General features: G+C 37.7%; 1 protein-coding gene across 6 annotated transcripts in view; it reads right to left on the reverse strand.

The window, feature by feature from the left end:
• ADAM23 (ADAM metallopeptidase domain 23) overlaps positions 1–24,605 on the reverse strand; it is a 157,094-nt gene that overhangs the window by 56,359 nt on the left and 76,130 nt on the right. For all 6 annotated transcript variants that reach the window (XR_004136804.2, XM_031451929.2, XM_010985461.3 and 3 more), the window contains exons 4-9: positions 18,225–18,288; positions 9,117–9,199; positions 8,030–8,093; positions 4,597–4,669; positions 3,723–3,799; positions 1,952–2,017 (exon numbers count right to left, since the gene is read on the reverse strand). Coding sequence is in view for 5 of the 6 variants with exons in the window: in XM_031451929.2 (XP_031307789.2) it covers positions 1,952–2,017; positions 3,723–3,799; positions 4,597–4,669; positions 8,030–8,093; positions 9,117–9,199; positions 18,225–18,288 (427 nt within the window). In the remaining variant the exon portion in view is untranslated. The remainder of the gene's footprint in view (positions 1–1,951; positions 2,018–3,722; positions 3,800–4,596; positions 4,670–8,029; positions 8,094–9,116; positions 9,200–18,224; positions 18,289–24,605) is intronic.

A 24,605-nucleotide genomic window follows, 5' to 3' on the forward strand; every position in this document is an offset into this window, starting at 1 on the left:
TTTAATAATAATAGTAATAAAACAAATTACCAAGATTTACCATTAAAAGATCTGGTAGCCTAAATAAGGTACTTTCATCACAGAATATATGGTATAATGTTTAGAAATTTTATATTTATGAAAACAATATTTTAAAGGAGGGTATTATTTTATTATTCACAAGACAAAGACAAGATTATTTAAATGCTTCCCATTTAAAAGGATTAAAAAATAAATTCAAGATATATAATGTTTAAAAAATTATCAAGTTTCCCATTTGTAGAGTTACTGAAATCTGCTCTCTGATTGATGGCTTCATGTATCTTCCTGCTAGAGATTTGATGGAACAAGAGATTTGGAATTACAAATTAGAAAACTTGTAACTGGAAAAAGCCTTGGAAAACTTGTCTATCAATTATCTACTGTATGTGAATGCACTCTGTGAATTTAAAGGCATTATATATATCTTAATTATTATTTCCACTACTTTGAAAGTATTTGTATAATGGATGCTGGAAAAAGTTTAGGCTTCTAAAGTCATAATTTCACAACATGCCACAAGGTTAAGGATTGAGAAGTAACTGGAAAAAAATTTCAATGTCCCAAACAACAAAAATAATTCGGATGAAAAAATCAAGGAAATTAATATCTTTCAGAAACTCGTATTTTAGCCTTACTTTTAGAAGAAGCTACCTACACATTTGGTTTTCCTTCCTATCAGGGAAGAGCTGTACTAAATTGTATGTAATTCTGATAATTCTGCTTCTTAGTAACTTGTGTCAAGCAATGTATTTAAAAGCTACTGATACAGAAAATAAACCCACATACCATATTAAGAGGTATGCTATTAAATAACTTTGTATTAAGTGTAATTGAGCCAGTGCTTGGTAATTAATGGAAAACATCAGTTAGAGACCCAAATAAAAGTTTAAATATAAATTAAATCACTATTTTAAAAATGTACAGTTTCAAGGCTGGAAAGGCCTTGCTGATTAGAATTCCACATTATCATTTTTGGATGAAACACAACCTTGTCCTATAGTCTACTAATCTAATTTTGATTGCCTTAAAAAAAAAAAAAAACAGAGACTTAAGATACTTGCAAAGCAATCTGAATTTCTGTCACAATCTTTCACAAGTTTTTCACCTATACTTGACTTTCAGGTATTTCTTAAGCATCTTATCTTTAAAAAGTCTCTCCAGAAATGTAGCTTAGTTTTAGTAAAACAAATTATTCTCAATCTTAGTTTATATAATTTTAAAAGTAAAATTATATAATTACAACAAAAATTACAATGGGCCAAAATGGTTTGGAAAGTGGGCCAGTGGATTGCTGGAGCCAGCTCCCACCAGTTCACAAGAGCTAACTGAATGCTTCTTTTCCCAGGTCTTCATTAATGACCTCACTTCGGTAGCTTGACATCAGCTTGAAATCGGCCATGCTGGGAGTATTTATACCACTGGTATCAGCAAACATTTTAAAATCGAGGCTTTTCCCCAAAGAACCAGGTGTTAAACATTTATCGGCACACAAGTATTGGGCATACAGGTGTCCCTCAGTATATGAGGGGGGTTGATTCCAGGAGCCCCCAAAGATGCCAAATACACTGATGCTCAAGAGCTGTATGTAAAATAGTGCAGTACCTTACAATGATGGGTTCAGTTGGCAACTGCATCTCTGGATACAGGGGACCAACTGTACTAACAAATGGCCTCCTGACCAAGACTCTTCCAAATCCTCTAGGCTTCAACCAAGATATTTTTTAAGGGAAATGGTTAGGCAGAGTATGGTTAAGAAAGTTTCTGCTTTATCTTCAAGAGGGGCTAATGGAGGACAATCATTGTTTTTCACATGTCTTTTAAGTGTTACTGAAATGACACATTGAGTCACATTTTACTTTGACAGAAGTGAAGAGATTATTATTCTTAAATGAGCTGTCAGGTCTAAAACCCATTGATTCTGTATTCTTACCGTTTTGTGATCATTAACAATCATAAGTTCCAAATATTTCATTTCTTCAAACACACCGCGAGATGGCTGTGGAAAATAAAAATGTATGGTTAGAATGGTGTTTGATAGGAAATACCTCTGATGCTGACTGTTTTGTTGTAGACTGACTTTAAATTTCAGAAGAACTCCTCCCTCAAAGAAACTTGGCCAGGGAAATGAAAAAAAGTGACTACAAAGTGTGGGCAAAAAAACAAGTATTCAGAAAAGAACTGTGTTTATTTGTGATTAAAGTACTCATCCAGATAGAGAGGAGCACATGTTGTTCTTACCTGGTTTTTATATGTACAAATATTCTAGACAAAAATGTTCAGTATAATTCTGTTAAAATAATTAAATCTCAATTTCTTTGGCATTAAGATATGATAAAACTACTCATATCTACGCAAAACCTCAAGAAAAACAGCACAAAACTTTAATAAGAATAACATAGTACATCTGGAACAGGTACCAATACATTCATAAAGAAACCTTAATTCAGTGAAGTGAAATTTTCATAATAATCTACTAATTCTCAACCACACAACTTCTCAAAGGAACAAATGTCGACAATGACAACATTCTAAATTCTTCTAAATTTTGATAATTACTAAATAATCCTTTAAGAACAAGGGCTAAGTATCTTAGCTGTCATTTGGACTTTTATTTCTTTTTCAGAGTTGGAAAAGTACATGGTCATTGGTCAATTTATATTTGATAGGGGTAGGCTGCTGTGAAATGTCAGCAGCCTCTGTAAGATTTATTACCAACTACATCTTCAAGAGTAAGTAAAAAGAGATCTCTGAGTTTTAAAAAAACTGAATCAAAAATCCCCATAATACAAACACAGGCTTATAAAAGAGAAGATGATTTGACCTATAGCTAAGTTTTTGATGGTTGGTGGTCTAATTTTTTTCACACACAAAGAAATACATTCAGCAAAACATTACAATGTGCAGTTTTCAGTATAATTACTTATTAAGTTATCTAGTAAATTACCATGTAATCTATATGCTTTGGAATTAATTCTCAGTTACATAGCATTCACCATGTAATTACTAAACAGTTCCCATCATTACAGCTTTTTAATCTATTATGAAAATAGGCTAGGAACATAATTTCAGTTATGAAGCTTCTATACATTTATCAATACATGGGAACTATAAGATAGTTGTTGGTTATATAATTACATGATTCTTACTTAGTAACTGTCATGATACTAATGGCCAAATAGATTCATTCTGTTCAGAAAAACACATCCAGCTTCAAAGTTTGGGGTAACTGTTTTTAATTTGAAAATAAATACAAATAAGCATGATTAGCCAACATTTCAAAATCTCTTTTTCTGTTTAGATTTTTTAAAAAGTAGCATCATTTTATATTATGGTAAGTCATATAGAAAAAAAACGAAAAAGCCTGCTGTACTTTCAATAGAAAAAAAAAAAACAAGCTGCAATTTTCATAAGAATAACGCTTTGAAAACAGAGCTAAAACAACACATTCTTTATTTAGATGTCATCAAGATTCACAGAACACCATAATCAGTTTATATCACTTCTAGGGGAAAATTGAATTAAAAGCAACATGCCCATCAGACTCAAATCATAGGGGTTTGGGGTTTTTAGTTTTGTTTGTAAGAGGAAGTTGTCCAACTCTAAACTGCTTTAGGTACACTTAGTGATGTACACTGAGCGATGACAGGCGTACAACTTAACTGAGTGAAATAGCCCCGTCTGTGACTCAGTGCCACACTCACATTCACTGCTCTCTTCCGTCTCCTTTTCAACCACCGTAATTCAGGTAAAAAGGGCAACTGGTCACTGCTTTCCATACCTGTGTAAAAGAAAAAGAATACCAAAACTTGTTTGACTGCATTTCAATGGGAGAATGTTTTTAAAATGTTACGCCAAGGAATAGCGGCATTGATAGCATTTTATCATCTCAAAATCAAAATAAACTAAGGTGAAAAAAAGCCTGCCAATCATTAAATATTTCACATTTTCATGGTCACAAATATAATTCAAGGTATAATTTTCTTCCAAACCTTATGTAAAACATAACAAGCTATTCAAGACTCCATGGAATATGCGTATTTGAGCAACAACCCACCTGACCTTGGATATCTGAAAATTTAGAAAAATTCTACTATTTATAGAATTAAAAATTATATGTGGCATAAGCTTTTGCATAAATTATGAAAGACTTTTGGTATTCATATACAGAAGTAACATCACATACCCCCATAGTCCAAGAGAAGCTTTTGCCAAATCAGCGTGCTTAAGTGCCTCAGGACCAGAGTGTAAGAGACACTACAAGTTGGTTAAAGAACAACAAACTTCCAGGAAAACCTAAGGATGAACCTCCCTGTAAATCACTCTGTTAAACCTGGCCACAGCCTCCGGTTTAACACAGCTTTACTTCTAGGCTTCATATTTCAGTCTTTCCATCAGAAATGACTCTCCACGCTTCATTATGTGAAAGCCACAGTTCACTCCACTGCCCATCTACACTGCTCACACTCCAGATCTCAAACCAGTTCCACTTCCCAATAAGCCTGCATGTCCACCGAGTTCCACCAAGTCAACGCTCCCATTACGTAAAATAGAGTGGCTCCTGTAACTAAAACTTACTGAGATTCTTCAACTGCTTAGAATATTGTCCCACCAAGGTCTTCTGGATGATATGTGGTCGACCTGTGCTTTTCTGAAACACCAAAAATTGCAATCAATTAAAAAGGAAGATGTGATCACACCTCTAAGGAATAGTGTTAGCGTTTTCTCTAACATCCTTCCTAAAATGGAACATGTATATGCTAACGCTTTAGTTATCAAAAGTGAAAAGCGTATGTCGTATTGATACTTGAATTTTAAATAAAATAGAGCATCATCCAATTGCCCCAGTGTAGACAAAAGCATAGTTTCATTAGCTACTCTTAAACCTGAGCTTTCTTCAAAGGCATGAATAGGAAATTCACAAGAAAGAAACACAAACGGGTAATAAATATATTTTTTAAAAGATGAATAATTTAATACTCCTTCAAAATGAAAATAGAAAGATATATGAGTTTTGGCCAACAAGTTGGCAAAGGTTTAAAAATTACAATAACCATAGTCAATTATGGTTGCAAGGCAAAAAACAGTCTTACAAATTGCTGGTAGGAGTACACTGATAGTGTAGTTCAGAGAAAAAATTTAGCAATTCTGTCAACAGTCTTGAAAATATTCATATCCTTTGCCCTAGATATTATACTTTTAGAAAAAATGCAATATCCATCACTATTATTAGCTTCCATTACTGAGTGCATAGCATGTGCCAACTTAATCTTCACAGGAACTCCATACAGTGCATATTTTATCCCCATTTTACAAAAAAAAAAAAAATGAGGCTCAGAGAGATACATTATTGAGTTACAGTTATATTACACAATAATGATCCAATTTAGTTTTTTAAATTTGGGAACGGATCATTGAAAAACTGAAAGAATGTACACCGAATGGTGAAGAAAAGTTATCTTCTCTACAAGAGAAGGATGAGGTGATGGATAATTATTATTTATTTCAGTATTTTCTTATGTTCTTTTTCCAAGTTTCCTACAACATTTTATAATCAGAAAAAAAGTTATTTTAAAAGGCGTTCTTAATAGATTACATAAAAGACTTACAATAATTAAGAGTTTTGCTTTTCATTTATTATTTGAGAAATAACATGAATTCTCACTAGAAATACTGCATCCATATTACTTGACTTATTATAAAGCATTTTGAAAATTAATAATAATAATAAACTGAGCATCAAAAAAATCTAAATTCAAGGATAGTAAACTCTTAATTCTGGCAGCAGGTGAAAAACCATAGCTGGAGTGATGAAACTCACACCTAGATCAGCAACACAATTTTAAAAACTGACTAAAGTTTCAAGCACTGTTCCTTTCCCTCTACCCATGGTGAAGATGAGGATAATCATTACACTAATGAAAGGCAGTCAGTAGAAGGAAGGCAAAAAAGAAAAGGCATTAAGCATATATCAATCAGCTCCTGAAGAACATGATTCTGGGTTTAATAATACAAAATCAATGCTTTAAACATTATGATAATAACAGTTTATAAATCTCTTTAACGGTTGAATAGACATAGGCACATATATTTATTAATTCATCAAACTTGTAAAATTGCCCTATTAGGGATGCATTAAAAATTATCGCATTTTACTTATTTAAAAACTCAAGGCTTAGGGAGTTGTTATTTTGAGGTTTTTTGTTTTGTTCTTTGGTTTTGTCTTAGAGTCACCAGGCCATTAATCAATACCAGAAATCAAAGTCAATTTTTTGCTGTATGAGTCAAATAATTTTGCTGTATACAAGTTATCTACTTATAACTGTAAGAGAGGAAAAAATATTTTACTTAATCAAAATGTCTTTATCTAGGTGTGGTGGGCATCATAACCTGGTAATTTTTATAATTACTAGTTGAAAAATAATACTGGTTTATTCAAACATTAACCATTTAAAATTTAATGACTTTTCTGCCTCAAATTTGAAATTACCCCATATTCACACATACATTGCCACATAAGAAAATAAAGGTTTGTCTGTTCAACTATTATTATCAAGCCTGAATGACTATTTCCTGTCTCAAAATTTATTTTATCTCCATTTGAAATCTCTAAATATAGAAAACATGTTCTGTTCCCCATCAAATGCTTGCAACAGCCTGACTCTACCACTTTCGAAATATTATTTTCCCTTTAGCAGTTCTTTTCACTAATATGACTTCCCTACTGTTACCTCTCAGTGTCTTCATCTCCTACCATTCTCCCTTTGTCCACTCTTCTCCGAGCTAGCTGGGTTCCTCGCAGTTCCTAGAACATACTGGGAACACTCCTGCCTCAGGGCCTTTGCCTTTGCTCTTCTCCTGCGACACTCTTCCAGCTCCCTAATTTCCTGAAGGTCTTCATTCAAAACTCACCACCTCATTGTGCCCTACCCTGGATAGTTAATGTAAATTTTAACTCTCCTTTCCACCTTCCTGAATTCAGTTTTCCTCCTTAGCATCCCCTATCTAACATACCATATGCAATCACTTACTCACCTATTTATTCCTGCCTCTGCCCCTATAGACTACAAGCTCCACTAGGCTCAAGCTCCAAGTCTACTTTATCCCCAGCACCTAAAACAGTACCCAGTATTCAGAAAGCCCTCATTACAATATTTACAAATATACATCAAATTTTAAATTTGGTTGCATTATAAGAAAAAAATTTGGTTGCACTCTCTCAGCAAGCCACATGATTAGAGTACATGATTTCTTTTTTCTTCCAGTTTTTTTGAGATATCACTGACACATAGCATTGTATAAGTCTGAAGGGTACTGTTGTGTATTACATGCCCGGAACTTATTTATCTCATAACTAGAAGTGTGTACCTTTTGATAACCTTTCACCTATTTCTCCCACCAGCCTCTGGTAACAACGAATCTGTTCTCGGCTTATGAGAGTTCAGTGTTTTTAGGTTCCACATGCAAGCGAGATCATATAGCATTTGTTCTTCTCTGGCTGACTTATTTCACTTAGCATAATGCCTTCATGATTTCTTATCTAGGCTGCTAAGCTGTACATGACTCTCAATGTTATTTTCTTCCCAATCACAAAAGAAAACTAAATATTGTATAATTTAATCATAGTTCAACCCACAAATTTCCCCCCTGAAGATTCTTAGACTCATAAAAGTTATGGACTTGCTTACAGTCATGGGATTATCTAAAGGCTGAGAGAAGGAAAGCTAGTTTAAAGGAAAAGAAACATCCTCTCTGTTCTCTCAGTAGACTGGAAAGAACTGGTCTTACCTTCAGAAAACTTAAGTGTGATATCTGTTACTATCCCTCACGGGTATGTGACCTGGGATGTGCAATTTAAGCTTCAAAACTCACGGTATCATTCTAAGTTTGAAATAAGGTGCTATAGATAAATGCACTTTGCAAGCGACATGATTGTCTCTCTACTGCTCAAAAAAAAAAATGCTGGAAAAGTAAAACATCATAAGGAAACTGATGTCACAGTCAGACTTACCTCATCATGAATCAGCTCCAACGGTTCTATCATATACACAAAGGTGTCATCTTCAAACATACCACTAAGACACAAGGATCCACAGAGGAGAGAATTAACAAATATAGCAAACGGTATGTCTTTTAAAATAGTGTATCTGAATAATACCTTTTTATAGTGCCCCAAGTGAATTCACATATCTGTATGGACTCACGCTGTGGTCCCAGCACTGCACTAGATAGCATATAGGCTACAGAAGGTGTAAAAAATGTACACCAAGAGCATACTCATCATACTTGACATAATTAATTTTTGAAATTAAATGGACAGATAAGATCAAACCGGGATAGGACTACTGATGTCGTTCCAGTATCTCAAGTTACTATCACAGAACTATATACAACTAGTACAAACTTGTTACGCAAATCCAATATCATCGGTAAGAAAATAGGTTTCTCACATATAAGAGTAATCTAAAACCGTCTAATTCTGAAGAAGCAAACAGAGGTATCTTTATGCTTGCAAACTGTGAATTTCCATTAAGACTCTGTGTCGCAAATCACATTTAATTTTGAGGCACATCGGATTTTTTACAAAGTGTGGCGGTAAGATTTTCATGGTCCTTTTCATCACATGGCCACACTAGACCTTTACATGCAGTGCTACTGTGTTCGAGGCTGGAAGGCACCTGCAGATGCTTTTTAAGAGCCTGCCTGGAAGCCAAAGCATGAGTTCCTCTCTTGCAAACCTCACCCTTGCCTGGCTACCTCCTACTTATCCTCAGGTTAACCTGGCTGATAGGTCCTCTGGGACACACCCCTTTGAAACCTTCTGGACAAGATTCAGACATCCTAAAGTCCCTGTCCTTCCCCTTCACAGTACCTACCAAAATGGCAATTAAACAGTAATCTGCATAATCACTTGTGTAATCTCTAAGTCTCCTGCAAACTCTTAAGTGTTAAGAGAGCAATGACTTTGCCCTCCTTGTTCATCACTCCACATCCAGTCTCTAACCCAGGACTGGTACAGAGGAGTCTGTGAAAGAAAAGATGGAAAGGGTGAGTGGATGAACTGCAAGTTGGTTCTCCCAATGGAGAGTGCCACGTACTGAAGTCCATTGCAGGTCGACAGAGCCACCCTGGAGTTCTCGATACCTCTGATGCTTCCATGGTAGTAACAGTGCTCTCCACCCTGCAATGCAGAAGAAGACTTAATTGACAAACTCTGCTCTCTGCATCATGGTTCACCCTTTGGGATGCTTCTATAAAGCAAAAAGAAAGGCAGGGGTGACCCCAGAAACTCCTCCTGGTTGATAAGAAATCTCAAAGAGCGCTAGGCAATTTTTCAACTTTTCTATAAGGATCAAGTGTATAGTAAACGTAATGAAGGAGAAAAGGCTTTAACAGAGGAGTAAGACACCAATGCAACTGGACCAACTGACACACCTTTCTTAAGCATGGAAGGGCGTAGACACCTACCAGATACGGAATAAAGTCTTCTACGTAACTGAGGAGAGCCTCCCTAAAGGTGCTGTTTAAAATCGTTCTTGATGGAAAACTACATAAAACTTTATTATTTGCTTTTCTACCTTTTAAAATCAGTTTCAAAATTTTTTTTAGAAATAATACATGAACTTAGTTTTCAAAGTCAAACAGCAGCTGCAAGGCCTATTTAAAAAAACACAGCAGTTTCCTGTCCCCTTCTCTCACCAGCTCTTTGGCAACCCTTTTTTTTTTTTTTAACACTTTTAGCTGTTTCTTCTGTTGTTTACCTACATATTTCTGAATGGAATATTTACACTGTTATGTCCTAATTTATTTCACTTTAGAAATTATCTTCCTAACATAGACTCTTGAAAACCCCTTTTGCCCCAATACATTCCAAGACACATCACAAGTTTGGAGTTAAATTGATATCTAGTGTTTGTATTATGACTATGAAAATATTGCTCATAGCCCTGTCACTATGATTACATTTTGTTCTTGCTCCATTTAAAATTTTTTTGAGAACTTTTTGCTTCTCCATGTATTTATTGTCTAAAACACTATCTACAACTCCTCTCCTGTGGTCAAACGTATCAGGTGATTTGTCATACCCATTTTGTTCCTGGGGACATTCCTCTGTGCAGCTACCATCCAGGACTTGTCTGTAGCATCATCCCAGAAACTCCTTTGTCCCCTTTCTGTATGGAATCCTAGACCCCCTGACTTCTGCATTCATGGTCTCTTTCTCCCCTTTACTGGAGGTCCACATCCTCCTGCAATTTCTTGGGAAAGTATCCATGGAAGATACATTTGGTGAGACCTTTCACGTATGAAAACTTCTTTTTCTGTCTTCACACTAGATTGATGATTTTGGGGGGGTAGAGAACTCTAGATTGAAAATGATTTTCTCTCGGCATTTCAAAGGCATGGTGCACAGTCTTAAAGCTTCACCTTGCTAAGAAGTGGAAATTATTCTAATGTTAGACACTGTCTGTACAATCTATTTTTCCCTTTTCAAGAAGACCATAGGAAATTCTATTCATGTCCATTTTCACGAAATCTCATGATGTGCCTCAGTGGGGGGTGTTGCTTATTAATCGCACTGGGTTCTCTGTGGCACCTTCAAACCGAGACAATGCATGCACTTCCGTTCTGGGAAACTTTTACTATTTCTCTAATAATTCCCTCCTTTCCATTCTTCTCCATAAACTGAGCTCTTCTACAGAGTAGAGAAGGGATGGCTGCCTGGCTACACGGCGTAGGGAGTAGATCAGGGATTTAAATACCATCTCCGTGTAGACTTCCAGCCAATCTTTCTGTTTTCTGGCACCTTCAGTTCCTGGGTCTTTCTGAGTGAAGTAACACAGTTGGTTTGGCTCTGCTTCTTTTTGCCCCAGTGGAATTCAGCTGAGCAAGAAAAACTCAAACCTAAGACAATCACCCCCTCACCCATCTGCTTTCTAGCTCCTACAATTTTACGGACACGTCTTAACAACTGTCTTCTCTTCTCTTGTCTGTATTCTTGTGGGTTTGCATCCTTTTTAAATTCCTTAACTGTTATTTGAGTGGGTTACTATGAGGAAATAGAGATAAATATAAGCATCAAGTCGACACTGTCTAAACCAGAAGCTTCCCATTTCTTTTCTTAAATAGAATCCTGACTTTAACTCTTTTCTGTTGCTTTGCAGTCTTCTTGATCACTGCTTATTCCACTGTATTACAACAGCTATTTAAGTGCCTAAGGGGGGGGTCACTCACACATCAAAAGACCACTCTCCAACCAACTCAGTTTGTTTCCTTTTAGTAACTGTAGTATAAATTTTCAAAGTTGGTTGTCTAAATTTGGAATTATAATCTTGTTAGTATCTTGTGAAGGGTTGCTTTTCGGTTCTCAAAAAGCGACTCTGTATATAAATCTTGACTTTTATATAATATGTCAAGTTCTGTTTGCATTTTCAACTTTGGAACTTATAAGGACAAATGGTATCACACATTTCAGCAATTTGAGAATCCAGGTCAATATTCTGCAATTAAATTCCAGACTCTTAACATGATTCTAAAAACAACCATAGGTAACTGTAAATTCCATCAAATCGGTTACTTAGCACTTTGTGTCACACCAAAAGGCTATCTTAAGTCAGGTGATTGTTAGAAGTGCATAGCAAACACTGTCATATTTACCTGACCTTTCTAAGAAAGCTATATTTTTTAGAGTTTTCTACAAACATTTTTTTCCCTAGAAAATACTTCCAAATCCTTTCCTAGATTTGAGTTTCATTCACTTGCACTGAAAACTGAAGACTGATGCTCTCTCTCAGCATAAAGGTCATTGGTACCCGTTTTAATTAAGGTAGACTATTACCTGAAGGGAACTGTTTTATAGTTCCCTGTATATCTGGGTGTGAATCACCCTATTTTCTGGACTTTCTTTACCATCATAAGAAAGCTTTAATATCTAAATTGTGTGGTTATATCAAGTACTATAAGCAATTTGGCAGGTTCAAACTTAGTAATATTAGAGGACTTTGTGAGTTTCTTCTTGATAAATTTATACCAAGTTTTTGAGAGAGCATTACCAGAAAAACACTATTTGGCAACTCTCCAGATCTAAGCAGCATTTTGTTACTACCACTACGAAGTAACATCTTCAGGCACTTCCTATTAAATACATCCCAGTTGAGAAGAGGCAGTTCCTTGTGGGTAACAGGAATGACAGGAGTGGGTCAGTGCAGAGAGGTCTCGTTAATGAGAACACTGAATAGTCGGCTCCGCCCAAGGATCTAACCCTCCTGCACACTCACATCTCACAGTACTGCTGTCTCTGTATCCAAATGAGGAGACGGTCACAAAGCGCTAAAAGGCTCTGCCGAAGACAGCAAAAAGCCAACTGAATCCCACATCTTCACGCTCGTAAGTCAGTGTTTCTTTCTCCAGTCAGGAAGGCTTCAGAACTGGCCAGAGATTCCGAGATCACCACCTGTGAGTGGGTCACAGGTCTCTGACTAGGCAAACAGCAGGCAGGAGGACCAAAAAGGGCTCATTCAGCACGGGACACAAGTCTATGTGTGTCCCCATGGGCATCAGCATTTTCAGATTTAAAACTGTCAGTCAGCTACTGAAATTCAACAAAAATGGAGCACCTGATAAACGGCGATTATTGGCTAGTCAAGGGAACTTAAAAATCCTAGTAAGTATGTGCCCCAACTTTCTCAGCCCACCACCTCCACACAAAATTCCACAAGCCAGAAAACGCTCAAACAGCCCTGCTGGAAACCGTCAGGCCACTCCTGCAAGTAATGAAACACTGAAGCCATGTGCATCCTTTAACACACTTCCTAATCAAATGTGGCTGGGGCAACAACTCTGTGAGTCTAAGTGATAACAACTTGGAGGGAAAAAAAAGACTTGGTTCCCTGGTATTATTGACTGAATGACAGGAATGATTTGATTCTACTCACTTCAAATAGAATCTACTGGAAACAGAACGTATTGTTTCAATATAATTTATTTTATTTGTGTCTGTTTAATTTACTCATCTGCTTCAGGAAAGTTCAATTAGCCGATTATTATCCTCATTGCTTAAGAGACCCTCGTAAATCTGGGCATTTATGATGACCAAGTACTGATATTTTCAATCAATTCCTGTACATCTGGATAAACATTTGAAAAGAAACTGCATAGGCCTCATCTCACAGATGTGTACATTATGATATTCTAGGTGCTGAATATGGTCATTAAAAACTCTGACACTACATTCAAGTGGTTATTCTATATGCATATCTTTAAATACCTCAAACTTATCAACCAGCAGGAACCATCAATCTATTTAAAAAAATCACTAGGCTGGTTGCAAAAGAGGAATACATTTTTAAAAATCTGTAACACGCACATATTTGAATTTGAATATTGCAGAATAAGGATATGAAAAAATATTTCAGAGAACTGGGGAACTTGCGATCCCAACACCAGTTTAATTATTTACCTTCACTAAACTCAAGGGGAAGAAAATGTTCAAGCTTTAGAACAGTTTGGCTGCACTATGCATATCTCTAACGCTATATAAATTTTTAATAGTTCACACTAACTGTACTGTTCAAATTTAAAACAGCTTCGTGAGGAGCCAGTGCTGTCTGCTCTCTTGAGTTCATGAGGAGTTTTTTTTTAAACCTTCCAGCCAGGAGCCCTGCCCACAGAGGCCCATTCCTTCTAACAATTCTTGCCAAGAAGCCCTTGTAGAAGAATTAGCTTGAGCTGAACCATAATGAGGATCTGATAAGGAAAACACAAAAAACACACTAGGAGGGTGACGTGACTAAAATGGTAAAGGAACAAAGGCTGGGAATAGAATATAGAACCCACAAGGGCAGGGGTTTTTATCTGCTTGGCTCACTAAGTGACAAGACCAGTCTTATAAGACCAGAGGATTCGTGTTTGTTGAGACAGTGGGTAAATCAATGCCCATTTCCTACCTGAGATGCTTTTTATTTTGAGGCACTCTTAAACAGAGTGCAATTCACTGGTCTTCAGTATATTCACAGAGTTGTGTAACTATCACCACTAATTCCAGAATATTTTCATCACCTCAAGAGGAAATCCTGTACCCATAAGCAGTCATTCCCCACTCCCCCTTTTACCTCCCATCTTCCCCCAGCCCTTGGCAACCACTAATCTACTTGCAGTCTCTATGAATTTTCCTATTCTGGACATTTGAAGTAAATGGAATCACACAATATGCGGTCCTTTGCAATTGGCTTCTTTCATTTTGCATAATGTTTGTAAGATTCATCCATGTTGTAGCATATATCAATCAGTACTTCTTTCCTTTTGATAGTTGAATAATATTCTTTTGTGTGGATATACCACATTTTGTTTATTTACTCATCAACTGATGGGCATCTGAGTTGTTTCCACTTTTTTGCTATTATGTATAATGCGGTTATGAACATCCATGTACAAGTTTTTGACTGGACATACGTTTTCAATTCACTTGGATATATACCTAGGGTAGAATTGCTGGGTCACAAGAAAACTACATGCTTAACTTTTTAAGGAACTGTCAAATTATTTTCCAAAGCAGATCCACCACTTTACATTCCTACCAACAGTGTATGGGGGCTCCAGTTCTCCGGATCCTTGTCAGTACTTTTTATTTTTTTTATAGAAGAATAGTCAGTTTACAATGTGTCAGTTTCTTGTCCATCTCTTTGATTATGGCCATCCTAGTGGGTTTGAAGTGGTAGCCACCTAAGTTTAAAACCAAATGAGAGAGGGACAAAGGACTGAAACAGAGATCAAAACATCACCTTCAGTTTTGATAGTGTAATAGTCGAGGAGAGAATGAGCTGAGAATCCAGTGGGTCTGCTAATGCTGCTCCATAAGTTAGCCAGACTTACCCACCACAGCACAGACAACACAGGATAACCAGAACCTACCCCAACCCACCCACACCCTCACCCTCAGGGGCTGTCACAGTACAACTCAGAACAAGGGAAATGAAAAAATGTGCTCTTCCTGTAGGGAGGTGGCTCTCACCAACAAAGGGGAGGAAGGGACAAAATACTTCCCATCAGTGAAGTCGCTTTTCCTTCCCTGGGCAGAAATGAGCATGGGGACAGGAAGAAGCCAAGGTGAGAAAATAGAGCTAGGAAATGACATTTTCTCCACCCAATAAGGAGAAAGATTAGTAAAGGGAAGTAGGGACAGAAGCACTGTATCTACCTATTCAGTCTGACACTGGTGGCTAGGAGGCAGTTCTTTTTATAAGGAGAAGAGAAACCAAAGTATTAGTAAGCACTTAAAGTTAACGGTTCACTTACAAGGGATTTAACAGAAATATATTAAATTTGAAAATAACTCTTATACCATCCTATTGATGCCTAACTCCTTTAGAAGAACTGAAATACTCAAAATTAATTTATTTTTAATAGGCTCACCATTGAAGTTGACCAACAAATCAACCAAGTTGTTTTGTTGTATGGTGTGTGCAGAGCACTGCTAGGAACTCTTAACAAATCTATGGCTCTGTTGTCGGTGCGGAACAAATCTAAACCTCCCATCTGTTTGCTAATAAGTAATGCCTGGCACCTATTCTATACTGCCTACATAATTCGTTGACCTCTCCAGTTTCTGTATTTGTTTCCCAAGGAAAGAAGCTGATTTAACCCACTTTCATTCAATAAAAGTAAAAGCTAAAGACATTAGCTTCTTCTTAGCTAGAAGTGGGAACTAGATAGGGGCTTGGTAGTCATGATGTGGGAAAACCTAGACAAGTTTCTTCAAAGTGTCATTCATCATTTTGTTTGAAACTCATTCCCAGAATATTTTAAATGTCCACATTTATATTTAACTTCAAAGCCAAGCAGACTATTCATGATTGTGTTTCTCTCTAGTCATGTGAATTAACTCTTGTGTGTGTGTGTGTGTGTGTTTTGTGTGCATGAACTTTTGTCCAAAAAGTTTGAAGCCTTTGGAAGAATGGTTGTACATGCATAAAAACAGGTTTATTTAACCTAATATGTAATTCTTTCATATTAATTTCCTTTTCTGTTACTCTGTACAAGGATTTTCTTGAACAACATGGAAGGCAATGTGAAGTATAAAAATATCCTTTTAAAAATATGTATGTCATGGTAGTAGGAACATAAATTTATACAAACTTTCAGGAAGAAAAACTGTCAATATGTGCAAAAGCCTTAAAAATATACCAAATCTTTAACCCAGAAACTTTCTATTCTCAAAATTAATCCTTAAGCAACTATTAAAGAAGCATTCAAAATGTATCTGGAAGGCCTCTCCTTAAAGTTATTCGTATGGTGAAAGATTAGAAACAATCTAAATGTCTATCACCATGGGCTTAAACAGATTATAGCAAATGAATTGGAAACAGTATTATACATTTTTTTAAAAAAAATAAAAGTTTAGAAGATTTTTAAAGCATGCTGAAGTGTTTATAATATTATTAGATTAAAAAATCCTCGCACAAGATAGCATGCACCATAACATCTTGGGGTTTGGGGTAAATATGTAGATACATACCCATAAAAAACAGACTGTTACCATTAATTCATTACCTATAAAGCAAGTTAAGTTTGGGTAGATGGATTGTTTGGAGAAAACGGGTCATAAATACAAGGAAAGTGATGAACACAAAAACAAACTGCAATGAATCCTCCTTTTGCCAGAGTTAAAATACCCTCTGTTTTAAATTTCAGTTACAACTGATGTGAGATTTGTCATGTCTTACTAATGATAAGGCCTCCACTTGGGACCTCAAATGACCTCTAGAGGCCAATCAGCTACTCCATTTATTAAAAAAGAAAACAAAACAAAAAAGAGAGACCTTCTTAGCGAGAAGTTTGAATCAGGTCACCATGGCCTGCAAAGGTGTCTCACTTGCTGAGTCTATAAAGTCATGCAGTCCTCTCTTCTCCAGACTCCCGACTCAGCACCCGCAGTGTTCAGGGCCCCGGCACAGCAGACAGGAGCTCTGGTTTGTACCAGTGCCAGGCAGCACTATTCCCGTCTCAGTTTAGCATCCCTGCTCACTTGCCACAGCGTTCACTTTTAGGGAGATTCAACAACCCGCAAGATGCATCCTAAGGCAAGAACTCACAGACTAGCAAGACCAATGGACGGAATTTCTTAATCTGGGGCATAAAATTCAAAGGTTTGGAACTCACATCAAATTACAAGTGTGCCCACTGTTATTCGGATAGCTATAAATCCTGAGAAATGCCATCACTCCTGGGCAGCAATCACAGTTCAGGATGCCTATAAACATTCACTGAGAGGCTCTCAGACTGACAAGCCCAGTTCTCTATGCTGTCCGGCCCAGCAAGCCCACATCTGAAAGGCCCACTTGTGTGCCAGTGTTCGTTAGCGACAGAAAAAACAAATCCAGTCACGTTTCCCCACTTTGTTTTGTGTCCCTGCTTGCTCCCATGCCCGTGGCATCCGTGGACGCTGCTCAGGCTCAGTGGCACTCTGTGGACTTCCTAGAGATCAGAGTCTCTGCATGTAGCCGCCCAGGGATCTTCACCCTGACTGGTGGAGATCACGGTGCTCCTTAGGTACAAGTAATCTCTCTCTCGTTTTAATCTAAACCCACTTCTCCTGACTGATTCTCCGTGAAGAGAACAGTGAATCTCCAAATGAAGGAAGTCAAGCACCCAGCTACCTTTCTATTACAATGCTTGGTGGCCTTGAGAAGATTTATTTGTCCTCTTCGCACCTCAGTTTCTTCCTTTACGCAACAGAAACAGTAATACCTACTTCCTAGAATTGTGACGATTAAGATGGAGAATGTTCCCTAAATCTTCATTTCCCCATCTGCTCTCTGTCCTTCTTGGGCACAAGTCACTTGGACTGGTCACTCTAACAGCCCATCCAGTCTGATCGTTCAATTTCTCTGACCATGTGCCTGGCTGCCCAGTGCTTTAAGGTGCTGCTATGGAAATACAGAGCTCCTAATACACTCACCTATGTAAGATGCTGTATGTACACCCAAAACAATAAACATTTCTTTATTGGCCTGAGTCTCTAATGTTATCTCAAACATTTGTAAGTTTTAATCAATTTCTCCTACATTTATTTTAAATTTAAAAATCGTAGCCTTGTATAAGAGGCCAGATTATTTTAGTGATACAGACAACCAAACAATGCAGGGTGCGGTGAACAGTTCTGTGATTAAGTGTATTTATATGACAGGATGTCCATATGCTATTGACCATACCTTAGAGTACTGCGGTTTCCCATTTTCGTAGTGAATCTCCACATAATCAGAAGACAGCAAACCACTACAAAGGAAAGAGAATAGAGTGATTTCCACATCTAAGGCACTCGGAGGTTTAAAAATAACCAGCTCAATAAATGAATGTGAGGGCCATGTGTTAACCACAAATGGTTCCAGTCCAAAACAGGGACAAAGCAAGTGATCATCAAGCATCTCAAACGTCATGCAGCAACAAATCACTCCTCAGTCTGTTTTTAAAAAAGACAAAATACAGATCATTTAAAGATGAACTCCTTTTATACACACATTCATCGTTTGATTGATACGTTAATATGGAACAAACAAAAAGGCGGGTAACGGGAGAAGACAGGTCCTATAAAAATACCACAATTAATGCTCTAAATAACTGGAATCTCAAAACAATCACTGAGGAAGAGTATAGAGTAAAGGCCAGACAGAAAATATCTGAGGCTTTTCAGGCCACACGGTCTCTGGAGCAGCCACTCAACTCTACTGTTGTGTCACATTAAGTAGCCACGGGCAACATGTCTGTGCTCCAATAACTCCTCATTTATGGGCACTGAAATCTGAATTTCACATAATCTTCCATGTCAGAAAAGAATTTTCTTCTTTAATTTTTTTCAACCATTTGGAAATTAAAAAACAAAACAAAACATATTTAGCTTGAGGACTGTATAAAAACAGAAAGGCTGGATTTGGCCTGCGGACCGTAGTTTGCCAACTCCTGGAACAAAATAACGGTTACAAATATGGATTTTGAAGTCAGAGTGGGGTTTAAAACCTCATCCAGCTCCTCATTAGCAGTGTGACCACAAGTAAGTTACCCAACTCAGCCTTTACAAGAGTCAAATGGAGACAACAAAGAGTGTGACTCTCACAGACACCAGGAGGATTTGATGAAAGCATGCGCAGTGCTCAGCGCTGAGTATGTGCCCAGTAACGGGCTGAGGCTGTCACCATTCTTAACTCAACTCCTTCAAACACACCTCTCCCTGTACAACGTGGGAAATACACAGCACGTGCCTCCAAAGGGGCGCTGGACTCTGACGGCATCTGGGTTCCTGTTTGGGCTCTGCCACTAGAAACACTGCTAACAAGAGAAAACTCACATCGACCGAACACTTGCTGCGTCCCAGCCACTGTTCTAAGGACTATAACGGTATGACTCATTCAATCCCAACAGTAACTGAAGGACGACAGTAAGCTCCACGATGAGCCAGATGTGTGCCCTACATTTAGGCCTCCGTTTCCTCTTCTGCAAAAGGCAGGGTTGCAGCAGGCAATGCCTCAGGCCCCTTCCTGCTCTGACATTCAATTTCTGTAATTCTGCCTACCAGGAGGTTTACTGTTAGGAAACCCTGACACGACTTCTTTAACAGAAGTGTGAGAGGAAGGACCCAATGATTTTGCATCATTTTGAGAGTTACACCTGATGAGGTTCTAAAACGACCCAGGGAGGAGGGCTGAGGAGGAGGCTCGGAGCCAGTCAACAGAAGAGCTGGGAGCCACATTTGTGCCTGGTCCAGCCTGGTTCCCGCAGAAGCTGAACGATAACCTTTACAACACGGAAATAAAGCAGATGCTTGGACCGTGAACAGGTTTCTCCACTGAAATTACTAATCAAATGGGTGTCTACGAATGATTCTACATTTGAAACTAACTTATAGTACGTCCACTCATTCCCTTTTAAAAATCTCAGTAATCATAAAGGTAATGACAATTCTTAGCTTTATATACTTGGGAATAATAGCTGAGAGGGTGCAGAAACTTCCAGTTAATGAAGTCAGCCACCCAGCACTGTGAGTGTACATAAACAGCGTTGTTGATGGTAACGTCTCTCTGAGGAATGTTTCCGCAGCATCAAGAGGCCAGGAGGTTGCACTAACTGCATTTTAATTACCTCTCTCTAAAGGTAATTCGTTATTTTCAAAATTCTCCACCACACGATCCCCGGAGCATGTCTAACAGTTGAAAACAAAGTTATTTTAGGTCCCTAGTTTTGTTTGTAATTACAAGGGCAGGTAAGAACCAAACCTGATAAAGATCACTTTAATTATTGCATTCTTCGCTTTTCAGGGGCCTTTCCCCCACCATGGGCATACCTATTTCTAGTATCTCCCACATTTGAGAATCTTTAAGAAGACAACTAGCTACTCTTCTGTGAGCCTATGACAGACCCTGAGATGAACACAACACAGAATGTACCCCATCACTACACTCCACTCTCCCTCCTCCTATAAACAGCACCACGTCCCCATCTGCTCCATCCTTTCCTCTTTTCGGACCATAGCAATCCCTCCCTTAAAACAGTTTCTCTCACCTATCACAGTGTCTCCAGCACCTGGCAAAAAGCCTAGTGTAGCTGATTAACATTCGCTTAATCAACATTTGCTAAGTGAGCAAACATCTACCAACATCCGCTCTATGCCAGGCTGGTACCAAGTACTGGGAAGTTGGGAAGAAGAATGCAACTCTGACACTGAGACCAAGCAAATCGGCATAAACGTCTGAGATTAGTCATCTCACCCGAAAATATTACTTGTAATCTTCCCGAAAGTGAATTAATATCAACTGAAGTGTAATCTAATTATAAAAGTCTTAAAGTAATTTTGAAATAAGAGACCTTTCACTGATGGGCAGGTAACACTGAAAAGGAAGAACTGAATCGTTAATTTGCGGTGGTCTGTCTCCAGCCCCACCCAGCAGAGAAGGAACAGGTAATCGGTATCTCTGGATGCCTGAAGACTCATTGTCTGTCAATCTCTGCCTGCATATGCTCTCCAAGGCCTTTTCTCCACCTCTGCTCTCTGTAGTTTCTCTAGCAGAATTTCCTGTTGGAAACAGAATGTTCTAACATGCCAATATTAATCTATTTAGCAATTATGGTCCCAAGCATATTGTCATTTTACTTTGTTGAGCAACCAACTGGGTGTTTTGGGGGAACCAAAGGAAAGAAATTTCTAAGCATTCTGAAATATATATCATTTTTTAGTCATTTAAGTTACAGAAAAGCTATACACCCCAGCTACTACAGCACTTTACATGCTGGTGAAAAGAGGGCTGACCTTTGGCATAAGGAGAGATAATTGTATGATGGAAGTCAAAGCAAAGTGGAAGAGAGTGGAAAAACTGGAATAAGGAAATTCTCTTTTGATTATTGTTATGAAACTCACTCACTCAGCTCCTTCGTGGTGAATCTGCACCACAAAGGTAGTAAAAAGAACTTGAGCTCTAAAGTCAGACAATATGATTTTACTCAAAGTATGACGAACGAATGTAAGCACCCAAAGATGCTGAACTCTAAGAGCAGGAGAATGGCAAGACTACTAAAACATGGCAAATGAGCAAAGAATCAGATCAATGACGGGGACTGTGGCAGACACAATGCTGAGTCTCCACCAAATTCCGTTTCATGTTCCCCTTCCTGGCACAGTAAGACTACATTTCGCATTCACTGATGAGCTCTAGTAGTTCTCCACTAGCATCTTTAGGATTTTCTATGTATAGTATCATGTCATCTGCAAACAGTGACAGTTTTACTTCTTCCTTTCCAATTTGGATTCCTTTTATTTTTTTCTTTTCTAATTGCTGTGGCTAGGACTTTCAAAACTATGTTGAATAAAAGTGGCAAGAGAGGGCACCCTTGTCTTGTTTCTGATCTTAGAGGAAATGGTTTCAGCTTTTCACTGCTGAGTATGATGTTAGTTGTGGGTTTGTCGCACGTGGCCTTTATTATGTTGAGGTATGTTCCTTCTATGCCACTTTCTGGAGAGTTTTCATTATAAATGGATGTTGAATTTTATCAAAAGTTTTTTCTGCATCTATTGAGATAATCATATGGGTTTTATTTTTCAACTTGTTAAATGGTGTATCACACTAATTGATTTTTGGATACTGAAATATCCTGCCATCCCTAGGATAAATCCCACTTGATCATGGTGTATGATCCTTTTAATGGATTGTGGGATTCAGTTTGCTAGTATTTTATTGAGGATTTTTCATACATGTTCATCAGAGATATTGGCCTGTAATTTTCTTTTTTATTCTGGGTATATATATTAAAAAAACAAAAATAGTAATTTGAAAAGATACATGCACCCCAAAGTTCATAGCAACAATATTTACAACTCCCAAGATATGGAAACAACCTAAGTGCCCAGCAACAGATGAATGGGTAAAGAAGATGCAGTATATATATGCAATGGAATGCTACTCAGCCATAAACAAGAAAGAAATGTTGCCATTTGCAGCAACATGGATGCACTTGGAGAGCATTATGCTAAGTGAAATAAAGCAGACAGAAAATGTTATCACTTACATGTGGAATCTAAAAAATACAACAAACTAGTGAATACAACAAGAAAGAAGCAGACTTACAGATACACAGAACAAACTAGTGATTGCCAGTGGGGAGAAGAGAGAGGCAATATAAGGGTGGTGAGTGGGAGGTACAAACTACTGGAGGATAAGACAGGCTCAAGGATGTACTGTAAAACACGAGGAATATATCCAATATTTCATAATAACAGTAAATGGAAAGTAACCTTTAAATTTTTCATTAAAAATTTTAAAAATTTTCACTGTAACACACTGGACTTGTCAGGTCATGGCCAGCCCTGCTCCTTGCCACATGATGTCTTTGTTCTTAAGGAAACAGTAGCACAAATATCCTAAATTCCATTCTCAGTAAATATGTAAGTTACTTCCATACGTGTTCAAACTGGGACTAGAACAGAAGTCGACATCTACGTGAACAAACAGTGAAGGATTAATTATGTCTAGGAAAGAAAGGAGTGCCGCTGATGTCCACTTTCATAATGTCATAATGTAAGTTCGCCCATCTGATGATCTTCTGCTTGACCAGCGCTCACCTTCTCAGGATTGGGAACTCTGATCATCCTAAATGGCCCTGGCAGATTCACCCACAAAGTCTCCTGCCCCTGCTTCCCCTCAAGGCTCACAGTCATTCATTTAATGACAACAAACGCTGATCACTGTGGGCAGTGTCAACTTCGTGGGACATCAAGGATAACAGCGTTGGACCAGAAAGCACCATGCCTGCTCCCTCTTTACACTAGAAGTTTCGCTTTTCCCTTTTAGTCACATAAATATTTTAATTTGTTAAATAATTACTCTAAGTTGTAATGAGGAGAGACACAGAATTAAAGCTTAGTACATTCATACAAGCATCAGCTTGTAACTTTACGATTTTCCTTCTGTCTCCACATCGCTTTCCTGTTGAAAACAATAGACTTAAAAAGTAAGATGATGTTTCAATCATCACTTTTCACAAGTTTTATGAAAAAGTTACTCATCCCACCTAAGGTAATTTGTATACCAAAAATTATTTCAGCTAGAAAATATATACTCCTTTGGGTGTAAATAATACAATAAGAGTTTTAAGCTGTGTTAAAAGATTGTAGATGTGGAGAGGCTGAGATGTAAGAGTATAGAAATGATATGTTAAGTGGGTGAAAGCAATTATAGGTTGAAATGAGGTTTTGTGTTAAGTCAAACAAAGATGGCATGCTAGGCAAGGGCTGGGAATGTGGGCATACTTCACCGGAACAGAGCAGCAGGTGGAGAGTACTCCTAGCACAAGCAGGATGTAGGGGTATAAGCTTCTTTGAGGGTCACAACAGGAATTTAATGAGTGCCTAAACCACACAAAAGGTTGCAGAAGAAATGTTAACGTGTAGGCACTCCTGCATCTCCTGAGTGATAGCCCATGGACCATAATACAGTTAAAAACACTCTAATACAATCAGAATAGGAAACAGAGGCAAGGCTGCAAGTTAACGGAGAGGGAGGTAGAGAGGAGTTAGGAGAGAAATAAGGGATGAACTTGAGGTGATGAAAAGCTGAGGACCCCCACCCAAGCTGAGCTGATCAGCCAAAAGAGTAGCCAACTGAAAGTTTCCTCTGAGAGGAGGCATCAATAGAGACATTTTTAATTAAATAAAAATGAAGGATGTTTAATTTCTCCTCCCCACACCTTTAAGTCATACCATTTGAGGTGGCTAACACATTCATAGGGGGGCTGCCAGACTCTCTACAAGTATATCAGTAATTTTGAGATTCCTCTATAACAGACTTGTAGTTACTCTCACATAAGTGGTTTTACCTCCACGTGTCATGAAATTAAAACAATTTTAAACACAGGGGAAAAGGAATCCAAATAAAGATAGCATACCTTTTGAACACAGTTGTACATAATCAAAATGCTTTGGTGCACAATTTTCAAAGCTAATAATGAATATTATAATCTGTTGAATATTGCTAATCCAGGTTCTTTTCTGCCTCTGCCCAATATTTGTTTATACAATTATCAAACCAGGCATCACACATAGTGAAGTTGTA

This window comes from Camelus dromedarius, chromosome 4 (genome assembly GCF_036321535.1).
Source record: "Camelus dromedarius isolate mCamDro1 chromosome 4, mCamDro1.pat, whole genome shotgun sequence".
Classification (NCBI taxonomy): Eukaryota; Metazoa; Chordata; class Mammalia; order Artiodactyla; family Camelidae; genus Camelus; species Camelus dromedarius.